The sequence below is a fragment of the Oenanthe melanoleuca genome, chromosome 2, assembly GCF_029582105.1.
Source record: "Oenanthe melanoleuca isolate GR-GAL-2019-014 chromosome 2, OMel1.0, whole genome shotgun sequence".
Taxonomy (NCBI): domain Eukaryota; kingdom Metazoa; phylum Chordata; class Aves; order Passeriformes; family Muscicapidae; genus Oenanthe; species Oenanthe melanoleuca.
The window spans coordinates 127,778,560-127,798,922 of record NC_079335.1 but is presented as its reverse complement, the minus strand read 5'-3'; the positions used below and the strand labels follow the sequence as shown (position 1 = coordinate 127,798,922).

Here is a 20,363-nt window from a genome sequence, read left to right as displayed (position 1 = left end):
GAAGAAAAGCAGAGTGTGCAAGAAAAGCAAAATAAGGAATACACTTACTGCTTCCCATCAAGAGGCAAATCTTTAGCCATTTCCAGGAAAACAGGAGTAGTTACTTGAGAAGAAAAATTGTATAACTCAAATGTCCCTGCTTCTTCTTTCTCTCCCTGAGTTTTTACCACTGGACACAATGCAATATGGTATGGAATAATGCCTTTATCAATTGGAATCAATTCTCCTGGATGTGCTCTGTAACAACTTCTTGCACACCCCTGGTGCTTAAACATCTTTGCACCAAGAATTTTTCCCAATATTCTGTCCTTTGTTGCAGCTTCTGGCAACTGCCCCTTGTCCATTTGCTCTGCACTCCTCAGAAAAGCCTCCTCCTCTATCATCCCATTGGTTAGTTGAAGGCAGTAAGATTTTCCCTTAGTCTATTTTTCTTACAGAGAGGCTTTAAAAATTCAAGACTTACCAGAGTAAATTTCCTCATAAACTTATTGAGCTTTCCAAAGCAGCTGATGATATTCAAATTACTATTTTTTATTCTTTTGAAGTCTTTTAGAACCTTTTTACATTTTCTGCTTTGATAAGACAGTAGTGGATGATAACCTATATTTGAAAGAAAGCAACAATTTTTAAGGAAATTTATTTACTTGAGAACTAAAACCTATTACTATTGAAATCTAACACTTAGTCCAGCAGATAAGTCTGACAATCTTAAATCACTTTCAAGTATAAAAATAAAAACACAGTTTCTGGGAAAAAGGCAGAGGAGAAAAATGAGAAGATACTTCTGTTTTTGATATATGTACAGAAGTTCTCCTGGTTTTTGTTGATTTATTCTCTTGGGGTTTTTTGTTTTGTTTTATGTTGATTTTTTTTTTTTTTGTTAAATATTAGTAATTTCAGGCTTTTAATTTCTGAGAGGTAAAAAGTAACACATGCAACATTTCCCCTTGAGAGTCTGAAAGAAAAAGTAAAGAATGGCTTGTTTCAATCTTGCACTAGTAGAATAATTTAAAATTATTTTAAAAAGTATTACTCTTGATGCAGGAAAGGATATCATCCTTCAGATTTACCTGTGCCTCTATTTCTTTATGATGTTTCTGGAGCAGAGAGGAAGAGAGGCAGAAACAAAATGATGAACTACCTTATAATGAATTTGAATGGCAATATGCTTGGGAAAAAATCCACTCAAACACAGAAGAAGATTTACTTTAGAGAAGGCAGAACAGTTAACTTAGCATTTCATACCAGGTTCAATGAAGATAAAGATTAGGTCAAATTTAGACAGGTACATGTTGAGTGAGGTAAGAATACATACATGATGATCTTGGAAGTTTTGGTAAATAGTAATACTTTAATCAATTTATGAGATATCATCTGATGAAAAAAGTTTATATGCTACTACATTTGAAAAAATAGCCATCTGAATGGTAATCCATTTTCGAACTTCTTATGTCAACATAATTCCTCTTCATGTAACACAATTTTACTGGACACAGTTTTTGTTTGACAGGAACTGTCAGAAATTGCTTCATATCTACAAGGGATATTCTCCAAAGAAACCATAATCCAGTGGGGATTTGCATGTCAGTGAATAGAAATTTTTATGTTTCATTAATAGGAAGGGGTAGGGAATTTAACAGACACATTTAGGATATTATGTATGTAACTCAGTAGAATGAGGAGTTGTGCCAAAATTTATTTCACCATTCACCCTCATGGCAAACAAAGTTTGTAAATCAAACAAAATTATTTTCTTAGGCTGAAAGGCAACTTCCTCCCATATAGGAAGCAAATCAAATTAATCCATACAGTTTCACACATCCCCAACTACATAGCCAAATCTACTCCTTCACAGCCACAAACCACAATTAGTTTACTGCTAGGCTTTCTTCTGAAGTGTTCTATCTTCCTGTCTTCCTGTGACATGAACTTCATGCACCTCTGCATCTTGATTCCAAGGCAAAACCTTATAGCCAGAGCTCTTCCAAGCAGTAGTGCAGAGCTGGGCCAGCTATACTTTGGTGGCAAGTGTATTCCCACTTCATTCTCGTATTCCCACAGGCACGGCCTGTAAAGCTTAAATATTTCATAAAGCATTGTCCGGCACTAAACAGACTGCAGGGAGGTGATGGAGTCTTTCCCTAAAGCAGCTCAAGAACCGATGTGGCACTTAGTGGTGTTCAGTCAGAGGCTGGACTCCAGGATCTCAGAGGTTTTTCCCCATCTTAATGATCCTGTGATTCTACGATTTTAATTAACGACTGACAGCATTTCAAACTTTAAAATCTACAACCAGGTAAGTTCTCACATTCTAGGCGCCAACGAGCTAAGAAGGGAAAGAACTGATAACAATTAAAGGAAGACCACAACTCTACAGACGCTTGGAGACCTGCAGGGCTCCCTCAGGGCTCCGACCGCCGCCACCCACGATCGCCTCAGGTGCGGCCCCCGCGCCCGGGCAGCGCGCCCCCCGCTCCTCCGGAGCGCCGCCAGGCGGCGCCGCGGCCCCGGCGCGCTGATTGGCTGGCGGCGCCGGCGCTCTGCGGCGCTGTGGCCGCCCGGCTGCCGGGAGCGGGGGGGCCGAGCCGCCCCCGCCGCGGGGACCCCGCACATCCCCGCACGACCCGCCGCCGCCTCGGGCGCTCCGGGACCGGGCAGCAGGAGGAGGAGCGGGGAAAGCACGGGAGCCTCTTCATCCGCTTCCTTCTCGTCCGCGTGCGGCGGCGACAGGCGCAGCATCCTGGAGAGCGGGAGGCTGGGAACAAAGGCTCCGCGTCCGCCCCGGCGGCTGCACCTGCCCTGCCCAGCGGAGATGGCGTCCCTCGGCTTAGGGGGGCTCAACGTATCCGCCCGGAGGAAGAGCGTCCCGTCCCGCAACGCCGCGGTGGAGAGGCGGAACTTGATCACGGTGTGCAGGTGAGCCCCGGGCCGGGGCCCTTCCCCGCCCGAGGGGACCGTCCGCCCTCGCTGCCGCCGCAGCCCGCGGGGCCCGTCCCGCCCCGCACAGGTGGGTCGGGGCAGGAGCGCGGGCCCCGCCGCAGCCGTGTCTGAGGGAGGGAGGCCGGTGCCGGCCCCGCGGAGGTAGGGCAGCCTCCTCCATCCATCCTGACTCAGCTCCTGCGGGAGCGTTCCTGGGAGGGTGTCCGGGCGGCGGGCGAGGGGCCGGGGCTCGCTGGGCAGAGCCGCTGCTGCGGGGCGTCGAATGGCCTCTTCCGAGGCGGGGGATGAGAGGTTTGTTCTCGGCTCCATGCTTGCGTTCTCGGGCAAAGGCGGTGCGGGAGCAAGGCAGGGCAGGTTGAGCGCTTTGCAGCGCCGGACTCGTGCGGGCACAGCTGGTGTGGCTGCCCTTCAATTGTCGCGGTCCGGCCGCGGGTCTGTTCGGAGTTAATGGGATGGGATGTGTCCGGAGGAAGAGGTTGGAGCCGCCGTGTTGGCCGCTGACCGTGTGCTCCTGCGAGCGCGCCGGTGCCGCAGGAGCATCCCGGAGAGGCTGCGCTCCGGGATATTTTTATCTACGAAATCTAGATCAGGAGATCTGCGGTACTAGAGCTACTGTATTCAAATTTTTTTTTTGTTTTTTTTTTTTTTTTTTTTTTTGTTTTTTTTTTTTTTTTTGAGCATCTTAGTGCTGAGCTTGTGCAAGCTTAATAACAGTTCTGATGACGTTCAATTTCAGCGTTTCCACTGCTGTCACTCTGGAATTCATGCAGCATTTCCAGGTGTGCAGCAGTGACCTGTAACGTCATGGCAAACTTTTAAATACGTGGATATGCTGGTAGCAATAGCTCCATTCGGTCGTTTGTTTCAATTGCTTCATTTTGAAGTTATTGAAGTAATTTGAATATTATCTGGGAAAGGTCTTCAAGAGATTCATGAGGGTTATGCTATAATTTTAGTTCTCACAAATCTTACTAAAGTGCCAGGACAACTATTAGATAATTTTGTACCATCATCTCTTAATGCTGCAGCAGTATTTTTAAAAACCCATAGAACCTCATATTTTCCACTCTTTTTTTTTTATATTTTGTAGTATGCTGTTAGCAGATTTTACAAAGTATGACTCTATCATTCATCTCATGTATTTGCTTCAGTATTCCTTCAAGCCACAGTATCTGTGTTTGAGTAGCATCAGTGCTATTCTGTCTTTTCCTGGGCTTGTATGCATATCTCTGCCTGTAAAAAAGATACACAACAAAAAAAAATTAAGTTTTTTTATCAACCTTGCTGAAGCAGTTTAAATAATAGAAATAGAAGTTTTCAGTTTCACTGTTATTACAGAGATGCAGATATTGCCAATCTGTGTACTCAGGAAAACACCAGTTTTATCAAGTAATGACACAACTGTGCAGTATATAAACAGTCCTTTTTTAAGGAATATATTGTATTCTGCAGAACTTGTTGTTTTTTTCTGCGTCCTACTTGAGAAGAACTCATCTGTACTCTGTGCTGTTACATTGTTTTTTGGTTTATTTGATCTTCTTGTCCTGAAGTTGAAATGATGATGTAATGTATTTTAAAATACTTAGAAATCCGAGGGAATTCAGGTAAACACATATAAAACAAAGAACTACTTCAGAAACTGCTTGAGATTGGTGTAATTTTATTTTTTTCAGTAAAGCGACCTAATTTTGCTTTATCTTAGATGTGAAGCTCTCAGCTTGTGAATACACATTAAAATTTGGAAAGAATGTTGAGGAAAAAGGATTTGCTTTAATATGATATATGAACATTTATCTATATTTTTGCCAGTATAAGAGTAAATGTCTAAAATATTTCTGTGCTTTACTGTAGTTATTACATATTTTCTATTATAGAAAAGTGTTACTTGTTAGGAATAGCCAAGCTAGTATTGAAAAGAGTAAAATAATAGTCCTTTCCAATCAGAATTCTATGAAAATAAGAAATTGTTCTGGTAAAAAGTAGCTCCAGTCAATTGATTTAATCAAATTTGGATGGTATGGCGTGCTCCCCAGTGAAGGGAAAAGATCACAAGGAAGATACTCTTCTGAGTTACCATCTGTTAACAGTCTCATATTTTTACTTAATAGTTTTACCAGATTTTAGGGTTTTCATCTTTTCTTACAGTGATGATATCTTAACTCCTCCTGCTAATGTGGATAGTTTCTTATATTTACAGTTTTGGAAGGAACAGATTTTTTCCACTGAAATGTTGAGTGTCACTGTAGCTATGGAAAGTGACATAGATACTTAACTTCCATAAACAAATTGCATGTGAAAATACATGGCTGTGGTTTTGTAACTGCACAGCTATGATTTAAATTGGAATAATTCTCAGCAACTTTTTTTGTTTGAGTACGTAATGCATGTTCTATGCTTTTTTTCTCCTTACATGTTTTCCCTGAAGTTTGATCCCTTTCATTTTCCAGTAAGTGGCACTGAGATTTTTTTACTAGTTACAGATTATTCAACTTGCTTTAATCTAATCTTCAATTCATAGGATTCATAGATCAAAGATCCATATAGATGCAGAACAACCGAGACAGGCCTCAGAAGTGACGTTTGTAGCTTAAATGCAGAATATTAGCACAGAATTAAACAGCTATTAGGAAATATGTTTTTAAGGTTGGAGAATGCTACTGTTTCTACATCTTCTTTTTACTCAAGCAAGAGTAGATTCATGATAGAGAAAAATGTGTAATAATCCAGAAACTTCAGAGTTCATGAAGGTTATGTAGAAACACTGATATTGGAATCTTTCCAATGGCAGTTACTGTATTAAAAAAAACAAAAACAAACCCAACAAAAGTCAGGGAGTAAAAGTTGTTGCAGTAACACAATGGGAAATGTTGGATAAAAGACTTTATTTTGAAAAGTCTTGAAGCAACAGGTATTATAGCAACAGAAGCTACATTAGTCATCTGCTCTTACAGTTGAGTTGGAAGTTAACCTCTGATGTTTAAGCAGACTTGCTCTGGAGTGCAGTGCTGCTTCTGCAGCCCAGTGGAGAAAAGATGGAATGTGGTGGTGCTTGGGCTCTTTTCTCAGGTAGCAAGTGACAGGATGAGAGGAAAAAGCCTCAAGTTGCACCAGGGAGGTTTACACTGGGTATTCAGAGAAATTTCTTCGCAGAAAGGGTTGTCAGGCATTGGAACAGAATGCCCAGGGAAGTGGTAGGATCATCATTCCCAGAAGTGTTCCCAAAAAATGTGGGTGTGACACTTGGGGACATGGTTTATTGGTGGACTTGACACTGTCAATGGTTGGACTCTGTGATCATAAAGATCTTTCCAACCTTAGAGATTCTGTGAAGATGGGAGCAATATTGGGAAGCCAAGGAAACAGCTCTAACTATTTGGACATTTTTTCTTCATAGCTCTTATGTACTTTAGACCTGACCATTTGTTTCTTGACTTTCAGTCTCCATGTGGCTCCACATAGCTGTGCAGCAGTGTGGACTTTCTGGTCTGGGGACCATACACTGGAAACAACTTCTATGACTGAGGAGAGTTGCTTACTTAGTGCTTACAACGTAACCTTTTTCAAAGGCATGACTTCCATATACCTTTAATCCTTCATGGTAAACCTGGTGAAGTATGAATATCTAATATGTAAAACGTGCTCATGACTTTTAACTTGCACTTAAATATATGTTTGCCCCTTTGTAGCATTTGGAGGAAAAAAAAGATAACACAAAAGTATTTGCCTAAGTTTTTTTTTTTTAAATCCCTAAAAAAGTATTTCTAGTGAGCCAAATTTTACTTGGTAGTGCTGTTATCTTCCTGGTCTGTGGAAGTACATACTTGCACTCACTGTGTGTTCTCCTAAGAGCAGACTTAACCAAACTTGACTATAAGGGTTTAGGCTTTTGGTGAAAGGGTAGAGTAGACAGATGAAAATTAACATTTCTTATGTAATATAAGCACTTAAAAACAACACCATTTTGATGATGAGCTCTTAGACTGTCTTTTATAATCAGACCCTAGGTATATAAAAATTTTTGTTTGCTTAAATACTAGCTTTTTTTCCCTTCAGTTGAGTTGCAGAATGCTTTAAAATTAAAAAAAATAAAAAGCTTATCTCTGATTTTTAGAGGTGTTTGTGAAACTGTTCTTAAGTGTTTCTTCTTGAATATATCTCCACTTCTGAATAGATATTCCATACAAAATTAATTAGTGAGCTTTCAAGTATGACATTGAATACAGGAAAAATAGACATAGCTTTATATTATACTCTACTTGATTTTGCAGGTTATGGATGATCATATCTCTGAGTTTTAAGATAATATTCCTATATCCAGGGCAGTACATCATACTGCTAACTCACTGTTTATCTTGTGTATGGATCTGTGAGCGATGTGCTGCACCGTATCTTTTTCAGACCTGCATGGTGTGGGAGGACTCATCTTGTTACAGTTAATATTAGCTTAGTCATGGCATTGCTATAGGCATTTGTGTTTCAAAATGAAGGTTTTTGGTTTTTTTTTTAATAAAAAGTTTCTCATCTCTGATATAGCTTTGAGGAAGCAATAAGTTCTGCCATTAGAGGAGTCAATAGCAGTTAACTGGTGGGCATGCATGTCTCTCACTTATTCAAAATTGGTTAAAAACATGGAGGAGTTCAAAACTGAGTCATAATTTGGCACTGCAAGAGAAGCTTCCTCCTCCACCCTAATTCACTCCTAATTCCTGTTCTGCTAAAAACACTAAAACAATAGAAGCCTGCAGGAAAGGTAAAATAGTCTTTATTCAGAAGCTTACTGAGTAAAACATAATTGAGTGGAAACTCTTGAGCTATGTGTCAAATCAGTTTGAGCATATTGGTTTTGTGCATCAGAAGGCTGTGCTGACTTCACTAAGGAGTTACTTCAGTAGTAGGGAACATTTCAAAATAGTACCAGTGTAAGGAGCTTCATTCCTGCCCAAGCCTATAATGCTGTGCTGCTTCTTCAGCTGTGCCATAGAAGTGCTTGTGATGAGGTGCTGTGAAGGATATTTTTTATGGATGTATCCATATTTAAGAGGCACTTTTCCCCTTCTTTCTAGTACTGAAAATCTAGAACAGTTTATAGTGCCATAAAAAGTAGAACTGGCAAAACTGAGGAAACCAGTGCTCTCTCAAGTACAGAATCTGGGAGGAGCAGGCAGAGTGAGAACATCCTTGAGTTGAGAGTTGGTACTGTTAATATTTGGGTGTTGTGAAAACTATCTCCTCAGGCTGTAGTATGGCTCTATTAATACAAATATTGTTGCGAAAAAGCATAGTAAATGCTTCAGAGTTAATACTTTTAAGTTTGAGAACATGTGAAATTTGTCTTGAAACTGAAAACTGAAAGAACAAGTTGCAGAGAGAAAAATAAAAATGGATGATGACTAAAATTATGAAGCCAAAAGAAAAATAATTTTTGTCACATTTGTTGAGGATTTAACTATCTTCTGAATAATAATTAAGGTTTGTATAAATGTAGGTGTAACTAAACACAGCAAACTGGCCAGTTGATTAGTTACATCTAGTCTGCTTTTTACAGTGACTTGATTCAGCCTTTCCAATTTTAAGTGTTAGATCATTGAAATGGAAAGCTTTTCTAGCATAATAATGAAGTAAAGTAGTACTCAATAAGGATTACTGCCATTCACAGGGAAATCAGCCTAAGTGAATGCAGAGTTAACAATGCATAAAAATTCATTGTTTTATAATATGTCTAGATTATTTTTGCATTAGGAGGAAATTAGAGTGTTCTCGTAATAGGATAAAGTTTATATTTCTGATTATTGGACATGGATTTTGGGAATAAAAGGAGCACTGACTAAATGTTAAGCAGCAAATGGTTATGTTTAGGATTACAAAGAGAAACTGATGTTGGATGCTTTTGAGTGCTTGTTTTTCTACAACTTCATTAAAATAGTTCAGAGAAAAGAAAAATAATTAGCTCATTTCTATGTGGAAAGAGTGGGGATTTTTGTTTTCTTTCTGTTTTTGAGGCTTTATGCCTAAGACCAACAATGACAATTGCACTTCCACAGTATATCTGAACATTTGTGTTGCTCTGACTGAACTTGAAATCATCAAGGTGGATTCTGGTTCCAAGCTCTTTGTTTATACAAACTACTGCTCTGCTGTAGAGGACCACTAATTATTCATATAAATTATGATTGTCCCATATTTTTGCTCTAGGTTTTCAGTCAAGACTCTGATTGACCGTTCCTGTTTCGAAACTATCGATGATACTTCCCCCGAATTTAATAATTTTGCAGCCATTCTCGAACAGATTCTAAGTCATCGACTGAAAGGTATGTCAGTTAACTTCCTTACTGGTCATCATTTTGCCATAAGAATTTGTTTATACAACACCAATGTGCATCTGTACAAACTCTTTGATGCTGAATGAAAGCATTGGCTTTCTTTGTGTGTCTGTCTTATTGCTATTACCTTCCTGATTTTCTGCATTACTATGGAAAAGTGAGAGCAATCATTTCTGTGAAACATTTTTCCAATGATCTTGTTGGAAGCCTTCTGGGCTGGTAATTAAGCAAGTGAATGTTGCCATGGTGCTGAGCTCTGTCTGCTTTTCTGCTGTATGATAAGACTGAGTCCTAAGAGTCTAAAAGACAATTATGTTATCTGCTTCAATAGGAGCTACAGAGTGGATCTGGTGCTGCTCCCATTTCTTTATCCCTTCCTTGCTTTTGTTGCCTTCTTTTCCAGATACTGTTTTTAGGTCCTTTTATTCTATTGCCCCACCCCTTTAGTGAAGCTGTTTTTTCTGCTGGAATGTCCTGAGTTAGATTGCTTTTGAGAAAGGTTAGTTGTTGATTTTCTTCTTGTATCAAGTCAGAGGTCTGTTTGCAATTTTCCAATTGTTCTAGAGGAAGCTGCTTTGCTGAGAAAACAGAGTGTGCTTTAGCAGTAGCAGTCACTAGAAGAGGACCTTGGAAGAGTCTTCTCATTTCTCAGTTCTGTGTACAGTTTCTCAAATGATTTGAAGATTATGAAGAACATCATAATCATCTAAATATAGATGTGTAATATGACAATCTACTCATTTTCATGGTTTTTAATATTCATAACCAAGCTTTGTGAACAATACTATGTGTAGGCTGACATTCGAATAGCACAATTACTACCTGCTGTGGTTCTGTCAGAGGAGGAAAAAAATGGTTCACAGTATGGTAGAAGCATAGTGTTTGTCACATTGTGACAAAGATTTTTGGAGTGATTATGGGTACTTAGCAGCTTGACTCTGCAGGGAAATTGTTCTCTTTTCTCCTCCTCCTGCTTCAGCAAAAGTCATTGTAAATTTTTTTTTTGCATCAACATTCTTTTGCTTTACAGTCTTTTGTTCAGAGCAGGCAGTACAGAGAAGCAGCCTTGACAGGTTGGCAAATGGAATTTGCAAGTAAAAAATAATTTCAAGTAAGAAATGGAGAAATTCAAATAGCTAAATTTTTGTTTCAGTCTTCCACTCGTAATTGCTAGTATGATTTTCTAAGTTTGCAGAGTTAAAGTTACAGAAGAAGGTGGGAACTTGTGGATTGTGTTGCAAACACATTTTGGTAATAAGCTAGTTGACTGCATGTAATTTTTAAAGATTTTCAAACAATAAAGTAGAAATTGAGGTAAGAAATGTACCATGATATTTCAAATTTTAAGAGGGTGTGTATTCTACAACTTGGAGTTTGAAAGAAATTGTATTTTATTGCTGGAATTGACTAATATATTCTGAATGCATACTTTGTGTCAGTAGGAATAGACTAAAAGCAGACTGGTGATTGCAGTGGGTTGTATAAAGTGTTTTGAAACTGGCAGAAGGTATTTGATGTGTTTGTCTATGGTAAGATAAATAGCTTCATTGTATCAGAGTTGTCAGGGTAATCTCATGGCATTGCAGTTAAATGGATGATTCAGATTTGAGAGTTTAGGTGTAAAGAATTTTACTTAAGACTGTGGCAAACAACAGTTCTTAATCTTTAGTTTCCTTTGGAGGTACTGGGTGTGGAAGGAAGAATAAAAAATACTCCAAAACTTATTTTATGTTATAAAGTATGAAATTTACTTTTACGAGAACTTTTACTGGTAGTTCTTCTGACATTAAATTTATTTTATTTATAAGGAGCAAAGAATAGGCTTGTTGGAGCACTGTGACTGTTTCAGTTTTTGGTTTCATGCTTAATTAGGATCCAGATGAGAAAAAAACCCAAAATCAAAATGGCAGGAAGAAGGATGGTTATTTTAAAAGAAAAAGAGTTCAGCTACAGGAATTAGAATTTTATACTTTTTCTAAAACCATTGCAATTAAAAATTCTGTAGTAGTTGTCCAAGCATTATCTTCCTAGGTGTTCTAGAAAAAATGGTCATTGTAGAAACACAAGCACCATATAAAAGGGATTTATGATAGAGATACCTGATCTGATGCTCCTGGTAGCAAAAGGTTCATGAAATAGCATTTTTTATTTAAACACCTCGAGTGGTTTTGTTGATTTGTTTTTCTGCATTCACTCTCATTAAAAAATTAAGTTTTGGAAAGTTTTTAGAATGTCATCCAGTTCAAACTCTTGCTAAAAGTAGGGCTGTCACAGATTACTCATTAATTGTCTGGTTGTAATGTAAACCTCCATGACTTTACTTAAACTCAGTGCAGTTTGCTACAGATTTTTACTTCCCTACTGCCCAAATTAGACTTTGTGCTTACCTTGCTTGGCTGTGGTCTTCACAGGGTTCTGTAGTGAGCCAGACCAAGAAGTCAAACAGGCAGAAAACAGATGACTTTCCCCATTAATGCACTTTTTTAGCCCAATTGCTCATATTCTTAAGAATATTTTACATATGGGTATTTGCTTATTAGTAAAATGAGATTGGCAGAAACAAACCAGTTCACAGAGGTCTGTAAATGCTGCTTGAATATATGTATCTGTTCATGTGATACAGAAGACTCAGCACGTATGGCACCAAAATAATTCCAGCAAAGGTAACATAATATGCTATGGCATATTTTACAGCTACCAGTACTGCCAGTCAGTATCAGTCAGGAATAAGCAGCTGTTGACAGTAAAAGCAATCTGAATTGCCCTAAGGATGAGACAGTTTGAACAAGCTGTATTAACTGTTTTTTGAGGGACTGCCTTAAGCTCTAGAAAGTGGAGAGCTATTCCCTGTACTGTGTAACACTACATGTGCAGTATACCTGGTACTTCCTTCAAGTGCTGGATGTATTGAGGAAGTAGAGTAGACTCTAGATTGTAATGAGGAGGGTATAAGGCATATGTTTTTCTTGTCATTGGACTGTGCAGCATCCCTGCTGGCAAGATATGATGCTACTGGACAGAGCAGTTGAAAATCTTGAAAAGGGAGGAGAGAAGTAGTAACAGAAAAAGAGGATAATGACTAATTAGTCTTTTATTTCTCCTTAAGAATAATCTCTGCTGTATTGTAAAACCATGCAAAAGCTTATGTGTTACTCTGGGGGGATTCAGGGGCAATGTTTATGAAGGTCCAGATAGGACCTATAGTCCTGAAAGAGATTTTACAAACTTGTGTAAAAATGTATGTGTGTTTGATAATCTTTAGAGCAAGGGAAATAATTTCTGGAGCCATTTTTTTTCTCATATAGTTGTTTGGAATTTTTTCCATTCTGTCCTGGAGAGATGAAACAGCATCTTCAAGTAGTAGTCATCTTCATGAAGTAGTCATCTGTGTGGTTTCTTGTTTTCATTTCTGGCCACAGATTTTTCAGGTATATTTCATGTAAGTGTCTTTTTTATCAGATCAGCTAAGTATGCAGTGATAGTGCAGAAATGGTAGGACATCAAAAGTCTTCAGCAAAAGTACTTGGGATTTGATCTCAGATATATCCAAGCTGATTTAAAGCCTGAAGTAATTTCAAAGTGATGTGTATTTTGTCTTTACTATATAACTAGGTTGTATTATTTTCTGCTTTTTCCTATCACTTTAAGTTAGTGTTAAGTGAGTTAGTACTGAAAAACACAAATAACTATTGTAGATTTCTATGGCCATCATCTCAAACGTATCTCTGGAAACTGGTCTTCTGGATGTATTTGCTAACTTATTATGTTTTCAGTGTAATATCCTTTGTGCAGCAAAAATATTTGCTAGCCAGTATGTGTGTTTAGAAATAATGTCAGTTGTCAGTGTGTAAATTTTTCTAGTGCTTCTGCTTGTGACTTTTGTAATTTTTTCATATCATGGCTTCTGCGAGCACACTTGTCATCTGTACACTTACTTGCATTTACCACCACGAGGACACAAAAAAATATGCTGTACCATGCTATTTTGACACAACTTTGTGTGCCTATTTTCCTGTATGTTTAGAAGGCGCTATAAACATGTCAAAAGTTTCTGCTAGGGTTGTCCATGGAAGCTGCTTTTATCTATCTAGTTCATGTAATTCCTAAATTTTAGGAGTTCTTTGAGTAAGTACAATGCAGCTTTTAATGCTCTTTTTTCTGAGAGAAAAAAGTCTGCTGGATTAAATAATTAAGGTAATGGTGATGTAATGGAAGTGAAAATGGTAGGTTAAGGATATAAGAACTAAAGGCACTACTGTAATGAAAAAGACATACATAAAGCTGTGGTAGCCCTTTATTTGGTGCAAAAATGTTGTTAGCAGAATAGCTTTTATTGCTAGATTTAGTATCTATGCACACAAAGTTATCTGTTATTCTTTTTCACTAAGAATGTGTAATTTGGTTTAGTTCATTCTTCTTGTATGAAGAAAAATTCTAAATTAATTTATAGTTGTCTTGGAGGGCTGACTTTACAAACTATTCAAGTATTTAATGACCAATTCTGTAGGCTCAAAATAAGGGTGGGTTTCTCAGAAATTCCTCAAAGATCACACCAGTTTATTAGCAAGAAGTTGTACTAAAACTCACTTTATATTGGTAGAAAAATTTGCTGCAAACTAAATAATATCGGGAAATCTGAAGAAAGCCTGTCTATACTTGGAGCATCCTAGTTATTACTTCTTTGCAACTGTGGAACTTTGTAAATTAAATTGGACTGTGATTGAATAGGGATCAAACTGTTTAATCTTATTTGTGAAGAATTTCTTGGGCATGAAAAGGGTCTGCAATAACTATAGATGTTTGTATCTAGTTGTTGGAACAGAAGTGGGTTGATACAACAAGGTGTGCAGAAGTACGCAAAAATGTGAAAGAAAAAAAATCACAATATTGTTTCTATTTGCTTTGCAGTTCTGTAGACAGGAATGAAATTTATTTGAACAACGTTTAATATTACACATGCACCTTCCATGCTTACCTAACAATTTTGTTTGGCTGACAAAACCAACATCATTTCTGTTGGAATAGCTGTCAGTTTCTATGTCTTCAGATGAATATAAGTTTCACAGCAGAGACCACATGTTCTTTGTCCTGTGCACCTCCTGAGAAACTTCCTCTTTCCTTAACAAGTTCTATACTAAAACTAGCTTTCAATTTTATTAAATTCTTTAAAAATTTAGGTATAATTTTGAAATCATAGAACTGTTGTAAAGGTATTTCTTGTTTTAAATGACTATGTCTTTTTCAGGTGTTCAATTGTAAAAGGAATTGCATTGCATTAGCAGCTTAAGAAAACTGTAGTGATACTGTTTTTTGCTAAATATGTTCTGCCCTTAAGACAGTTTGAAAAAAGCCACAGAAGTTAATATATGCTTGCCTTTATTAGTTGGACCTGGAACTGATGATATTAAGTCATCTTTACACCCTAGCTGCATTTAATTTTGTAGGTACAATTCCTAGGGCAGAAATGTTTTTATTTGGTGAAGAATATGAAAAATATCTGTAGCTTTTTGTGTTGTTGAGATACTGTTGAATTGCTGTTGAATTTTTGTTGCTGTCCAATAAACTTGGCATTTCAGCAAAAATAATAAGTTGGTAAAAACACTTACATTGTGCAATTTCTATTATTTTAGTCCTTAGAGCTGAGCAGATCTAAAACTGCAGCAAATGCAGCACCTTGGAGTTCTATTTTTTCTTTGGCATATTGGGTATTACATATTAATTCTTCCTGCTTGTGCCTTTTTTGTATTTTTAAAGTCTTTTATCATGCTTTGAATTTAATAAATATATCTGTGGTGAACGAAGCAGATAGACCACAGAGTCAAGTGACATGCACCCTCTAGGGGAAGAGGAACCTGCCACTTGAATTTCTTCAGCTCATAGGGGGCAGATCTTTGACACTATTTTGGCTATGCTGGAAGCTGAGTCTGGTCATGTCAGATAAAAATGCATATTTTGGATATTATTATCAGTGTGATTTGCAGTATCACTCTAATGTATTCTTTCTTGAAATCCTACCTTTCCACAGAAAAAGAGTTAGAAGTCTTTCTTGTACATTAGTAAAGCTTCTTATATGCAATTCAAGACTTCAAATAAGATAAAATTAGCTTAAAAAGATCTCATTTTATATGGAGACAAGGTTTTGCACATAGCAATGCTGGCAGTCACCAGAGGGCAATATTAACCTTACTTGTTCCATACCTGTTTGCAGGTTTGTCCAAAGTGAGAGCAGTGTGCTGTTCACCCTGAAAAAGAGGGTTGAACTGTTGTGCTGCTGCAGAAATTTATGTGGAGATGTTGCAACTGCTATATTCTTTTTGTCTTTCATTTTCTAAGTGCAATACATTGCAAACTGAAAAAATGTGAAGGATTTTGATTGTAGTTCCAGGAGAGGTAATGATCTGCTCAATTATTCTCTGTATACTCAAAAGAAATTGTGACTGAAAAGCTTTTTTGCTTATGCATCAGCTTCTCTTCAAATAAAAGTACAATTTGAAAAATTCCATTCTGCTCCTAAAATAAAGATAACACTACCATAGCAATGTGGTATTTTAAATTTTTATTTATGTAATTCTTTTAAGAACAAAGCTCTCTCTATTTGACTGTATTAGTGAAACGTATATCCTACCTATAGAAATAGCATAAACACTTCTCACCTCATATTTTTAAGTCACAAGTTTGTTGTGATTGAAGAGTTCTGTGAAGGACTCTTGAGTATTATTTTGGCATAACAAGAAAAAACCTAAGAAAATACACACATATACACAAAGCCTAAACTTCTCTTCGTGCATCACTTTCAAACCAGGGTGAGCTGCATAATGCAACTTTTTTTACATCTATGAGTCAGTTTTCAGTAGGAATTCATGAACTTGATTGTATAAAATCCTTTCAGTAAAAGCAGCATATTGAGGAGTATTTAATTACATTTATCTCCAATAAGCAGAGAAGAGGTTCACGAATCTTTCTGTATCTTATGTTTTGATCTAAGGTCAGATCACCTGGTTCGGCTATGAAAGTCCTCGTAGTTTCTGGGACTACATTCGCGTAGCTTGCCGAAAAGTCTCTCACAATTGCATCTGCAGTATTGAGAATATGGAGAATGTCGGCTCTTCTAGAGCTAAGGTAGGGAAGAGAAAGGCTAAAGTGACTTTTTTATTACATTGCTGTGACATTTCTGTACCTGTAAAAAATTGTAGTATTTAGCTTGCTCTATGCATTTTTTCATTGTTGAATTTTTTTATCTGCCTAGTAAATATTTGCTTTTAAAAAGCCCTACTTTTAAATCGGAGTATTTTTCCTTTAAGGTTTCTTACTCAGTAGAAAAAATTCTCCTTTCAATGATTCTTATATTATTAAATGATTGTCCTCAGATTTTTTACCTTACGTAATTTTTTGAAAACACGGTATTTTAAGGGAAATTAAGTCTTGTGGACATGCTTAAGAAATATTAAAATTGTAGAAGTTGGGTGATTTTTTTCTTTCCCCTTCTAGTAATTTTATTTCATGTACAATTTATGCACTGATAGAATGTCTGTGATCAGCTCTTAAGATGTATTTTAAAGGTCTTTCTGAATTCTGAGATAATTTTAATAGATATGAATTTAAATATTCAGTAGATATTAAGATGCAAGGCTATTTTCTGAAATATTCTTATAAATAAATAAAAAAATCTGTTACTCTGTGGAATACTTCATGCCAAATAGTAGACAGAGAACCTAATTTTTGCAGTGACTGTGGAGAACAGTGTTCAGTTTTTTTGGGGAAAATTTTGAATGTCTGGATATGAAAAGACAGAGAGCATGCTGACACAAATACCCATCATGTGCATCTGTCTGACTGGTGGTCCAAATAAGTGTCCTCCTCAGCCTGGAAGCTGTTAGCAAGTGCTTGTTGTCAGCCAGTGCTCATTGGCTCTGCTTCCACTGGAGTTGCATAGGCTTTAGTCCTTAGCTAAGCAGCATCATCACTTTTATGGTTTCAGTCATGTTCTTAATAAATGCACCATAAAGGCAGCTATCCCAGTAAATGTCCTTTTAATTTCAGTGCGCCCTATTATGTTAAATTTTTATGCTGTGCTGTTGGTATTTACAAAAGCAATTTTATTTAGCATTTCATAGAATTTTGAAATTATTTGGATTGGAATAGATCTTGAAGACCATCTAGTTCCAGTCCCCCTGCTGTGTGCAGAGACATCTTCCTACTCTCTTTTATCTTGAAGCTACTCTCCCTTGTCCTGCCACTACATGCTCTTGTCTCTCTCCTTATTTCCCTAGAAGGCCACAGTTACATCACCCTGAAGTAGGATTATAATTTATTACTGGTCCTGGTAGAATGTCTCTAGTGCTATTCATCTAGATGCCAATAAGCACCAAATATATTAAGCATAAACACGTCTTATTACTTACATAAGTGTTTGAAATTTATATGGTTTACAAGAAATGTTTCTGGTGTTCTCAAAATCACAGTCATAACTATGGGAGCTGTTGAAATGTCTCCCTCTTGTAAGCTACAATCCTTTGCACTAGACCTGCAAATACAGCACAATGTGCTTTCCTAAGGGTTATTTTTTAAAGTTATTGCTGTTGTTTATGGAATTGTTCGAGTGAAGTTTTGCTTTAGGACTCTACAAGATTTAGACCTCTTGAATTTGATTTCAAATCTGTATTATGTGTACCTTCTATAATAACGTTGCTACCGCACGAAAAAAATACTGCCAACTCATTTTTTAATGTAAATCCCTCAAATATTTGAATGAACACAGAGAATCACTTTGAGGACAAGTTACTGCTACTTTACTGTGGAAACAACTGGATGCTTCCAGTACTGTTGATTTTAAAATGTGAGGCTTTCTGCCCTAATGTGCTGTCTCTCACATACATGAGCTTTTCAAAAGGCTGGAGCATATAACTAAAGAAAAATCCTTCCACCTGCTCCTTAAAATTTTGGATAACTTTATTTCACAATAAACTTAGTGCCCTTATAAGAATGCATTTGTTATTTTGGTTATTGCTATAATGAAGTATATCTTATCAACTGTTTCTGTTTAATGCTAGTTTTGTTAATCAGTCATTTACTCAGGTAAACCAGTGGTATTAGTTTTCAGATTGTAAAACTGTTTCTTTCTGTAATGCTTAAATATTTGATACCTGTTTTGTCTTGCAGGGTCGAGCATGGATAAGAGTAGCACTTATGGAAAAACATTTGTCTGAATACATTTCCACAGCTCTGAGAGACTTCAAAACAACCAGGTCTACAAGAATTTTATTTTTGCAGTATTTTAATAAATGTTGTTTAAGTGAGGGACTTATGCTTGGAAGTGAATGTTGCACTTGATTTATATAGTAAAGAATGTCATTAATGTAAAACCTAACCTAGTGGAAGATTATCTAGAGTTGGTATGGATTTGGTTTTAGCATGGGTAGAACTGCAAAATTGAAAATCTTTTTGTGATTTAAAAATGTGGAAATAAGCCTGGAATTCTTTAAAAGTCAGAAGCAAAGAAAACCTCTCTAAAGTAGGAACTAAATCTGAAATTGTATTGTAGTGAGGGTAGATGTAGTATACCTTTCAAAACTGACGGGAAGCCTAAGGGCTCAGTAAAAAATAATTTTTATAGTAACTTTTTCTGAAGAAAAAAGGAAGAGAATTCCAGGAACCTCTTGAGAACTGTAGAGTAGCAGAATTAGTGATCAGGCATAGCTAAAATTCTTGATATAATAAGAAAAATGTGTAACAGATTTTTGTTTTAACTTCTGATGATAAAAACAGGGATGAGAATATGCTTTGTGATAAAAAAATACTCTGGCAGTACTGGACTGGCTTTAGACAATGTGATTATTAGATGTTATTTTATCTCATAACAAGTATGTCCTACAGATTTTTGATGAAGTCACCTGAATAAAATTGGATCTGTAAAATGTACTTTATGTTGAACTCTAGAAGTTTAAACATAATGAATGAGCTATTAAAACAAGAAGAATTTTCTCTGTAAGGACTTCTGTTCATTTCGAGTACTATTTTTTTAATAGCATTTGTCCAGAGATCTCCATATATTTTGCCAGTATTAAGCTGACTTTGAAACACAACTAGGTAAACATCCCATTTCATTGCAGTTTCAAAACCTGTTGTCTTACTTTACCCAGATTTATTTGCATTTGTAGTAGACAAGAAGCACATAAAACAAAGAAAATCTGAAAAAAGATTTACTCATGCTGCCTCAAACTGAAGAGTCACGTAGGTTTTTGAGGATGAGATGAGGAAGAGTAGGGTCACTAATTATGTAGTTAAATAATACATTATTTTTCCCTGTTTTGGTAGTGTAGTTTGTTAGTGGATAACAATGGTCTTATTTGATTAGCAGTTTCAAATTAATTTATTTGAACATGTTAATGTTTAATATATTTGAATGTTCTTTCAGTGGTATAGCTTTTGGAAACAACTTCTCTTGCATTCCAAACATAGTAAGTGCAAAGTTTCTTTTGAAGTAATATTTTAAAATACATATAATGGAAATAAAAATTACATTTTCAGGTTTTGGTTGTGTGGATTTCAGAGCCACTAGCAACAATGGACATATTTTCTTTTCCCATGTGAAATTTCAGATACCTAATAACTGACCTGATTTTTTTGGATGATGCTTTGCATTGTTTATTTAGCATTTTAAATTATTTATTTTATTGTATGCATATTTAAAAATTATTTGTATAAACTATAAATTTCTTGTTTTACAAATGTGTTTGTAGAATACAAGATTATCTATCATGCTGATAGCTCTCTTTTTACCTCACTATTGTGTTTAGATGCCTGGAGTTAGTACTTGGATGAAGCAGCACATTTTTAGTGCTGGATGTGCATATTGCACTTGGAAAAGGGGTTGGATTAAGCATGGGCACAGAATTATTTTTGTAATGAATTGGTCAGACTCTTAAATTATAGCAAACTGCTGTATTGTGAGATGTCAAGTGTATGGCACTGAATGAAGATCTGTGGGCTTTCCAAGGGGACTGTTGTTTTGGCTGGATTGCTGCAGATGTCTTTAACACTGTCACTGCCAGGCTAATTTCTACATCTCACCATTGAAGATATGCCTGTCCTTTTTGTGTGATT

The 20,363-nt window shown here is 36.8% G+C and overlaps 1 protein-coding gene across 2 annotated transcripts in view; it reads left to right on the top strand.

Annotated features, from left to right (window-relative positions):
• The first annotated feature begins 2,519 nt into the window (after window positions 1-2,519).
• The window catches only part of RUNDC3B (RUN domain containing 3B), a 49,384-nt gene continuing 31,540 nt past the window's right edge, over window positions 2,520-20,363 (top strand). Inside the window, exons 1-4 of one of the 2 annotated variants that reach the window (XM_056484483.1) lie at window positions 2,520-2,916; window positions 9,133-9,248; window positions 16,246-16,379; window positions 18,420-18,505. In XM_056484483.1, the coding sequence (XP_056340458.1) occupies window positions 2,813-2,916; window positions 9,133-9,248; window positions 16,246-16,379; window positions 18,420-18,505 (440 nt within the window). In that variant the 5' untranslated portion in view covers window positions 2,520-2,812. The other variant, XM_056484484.1, reaches the window with a different exon arrangement.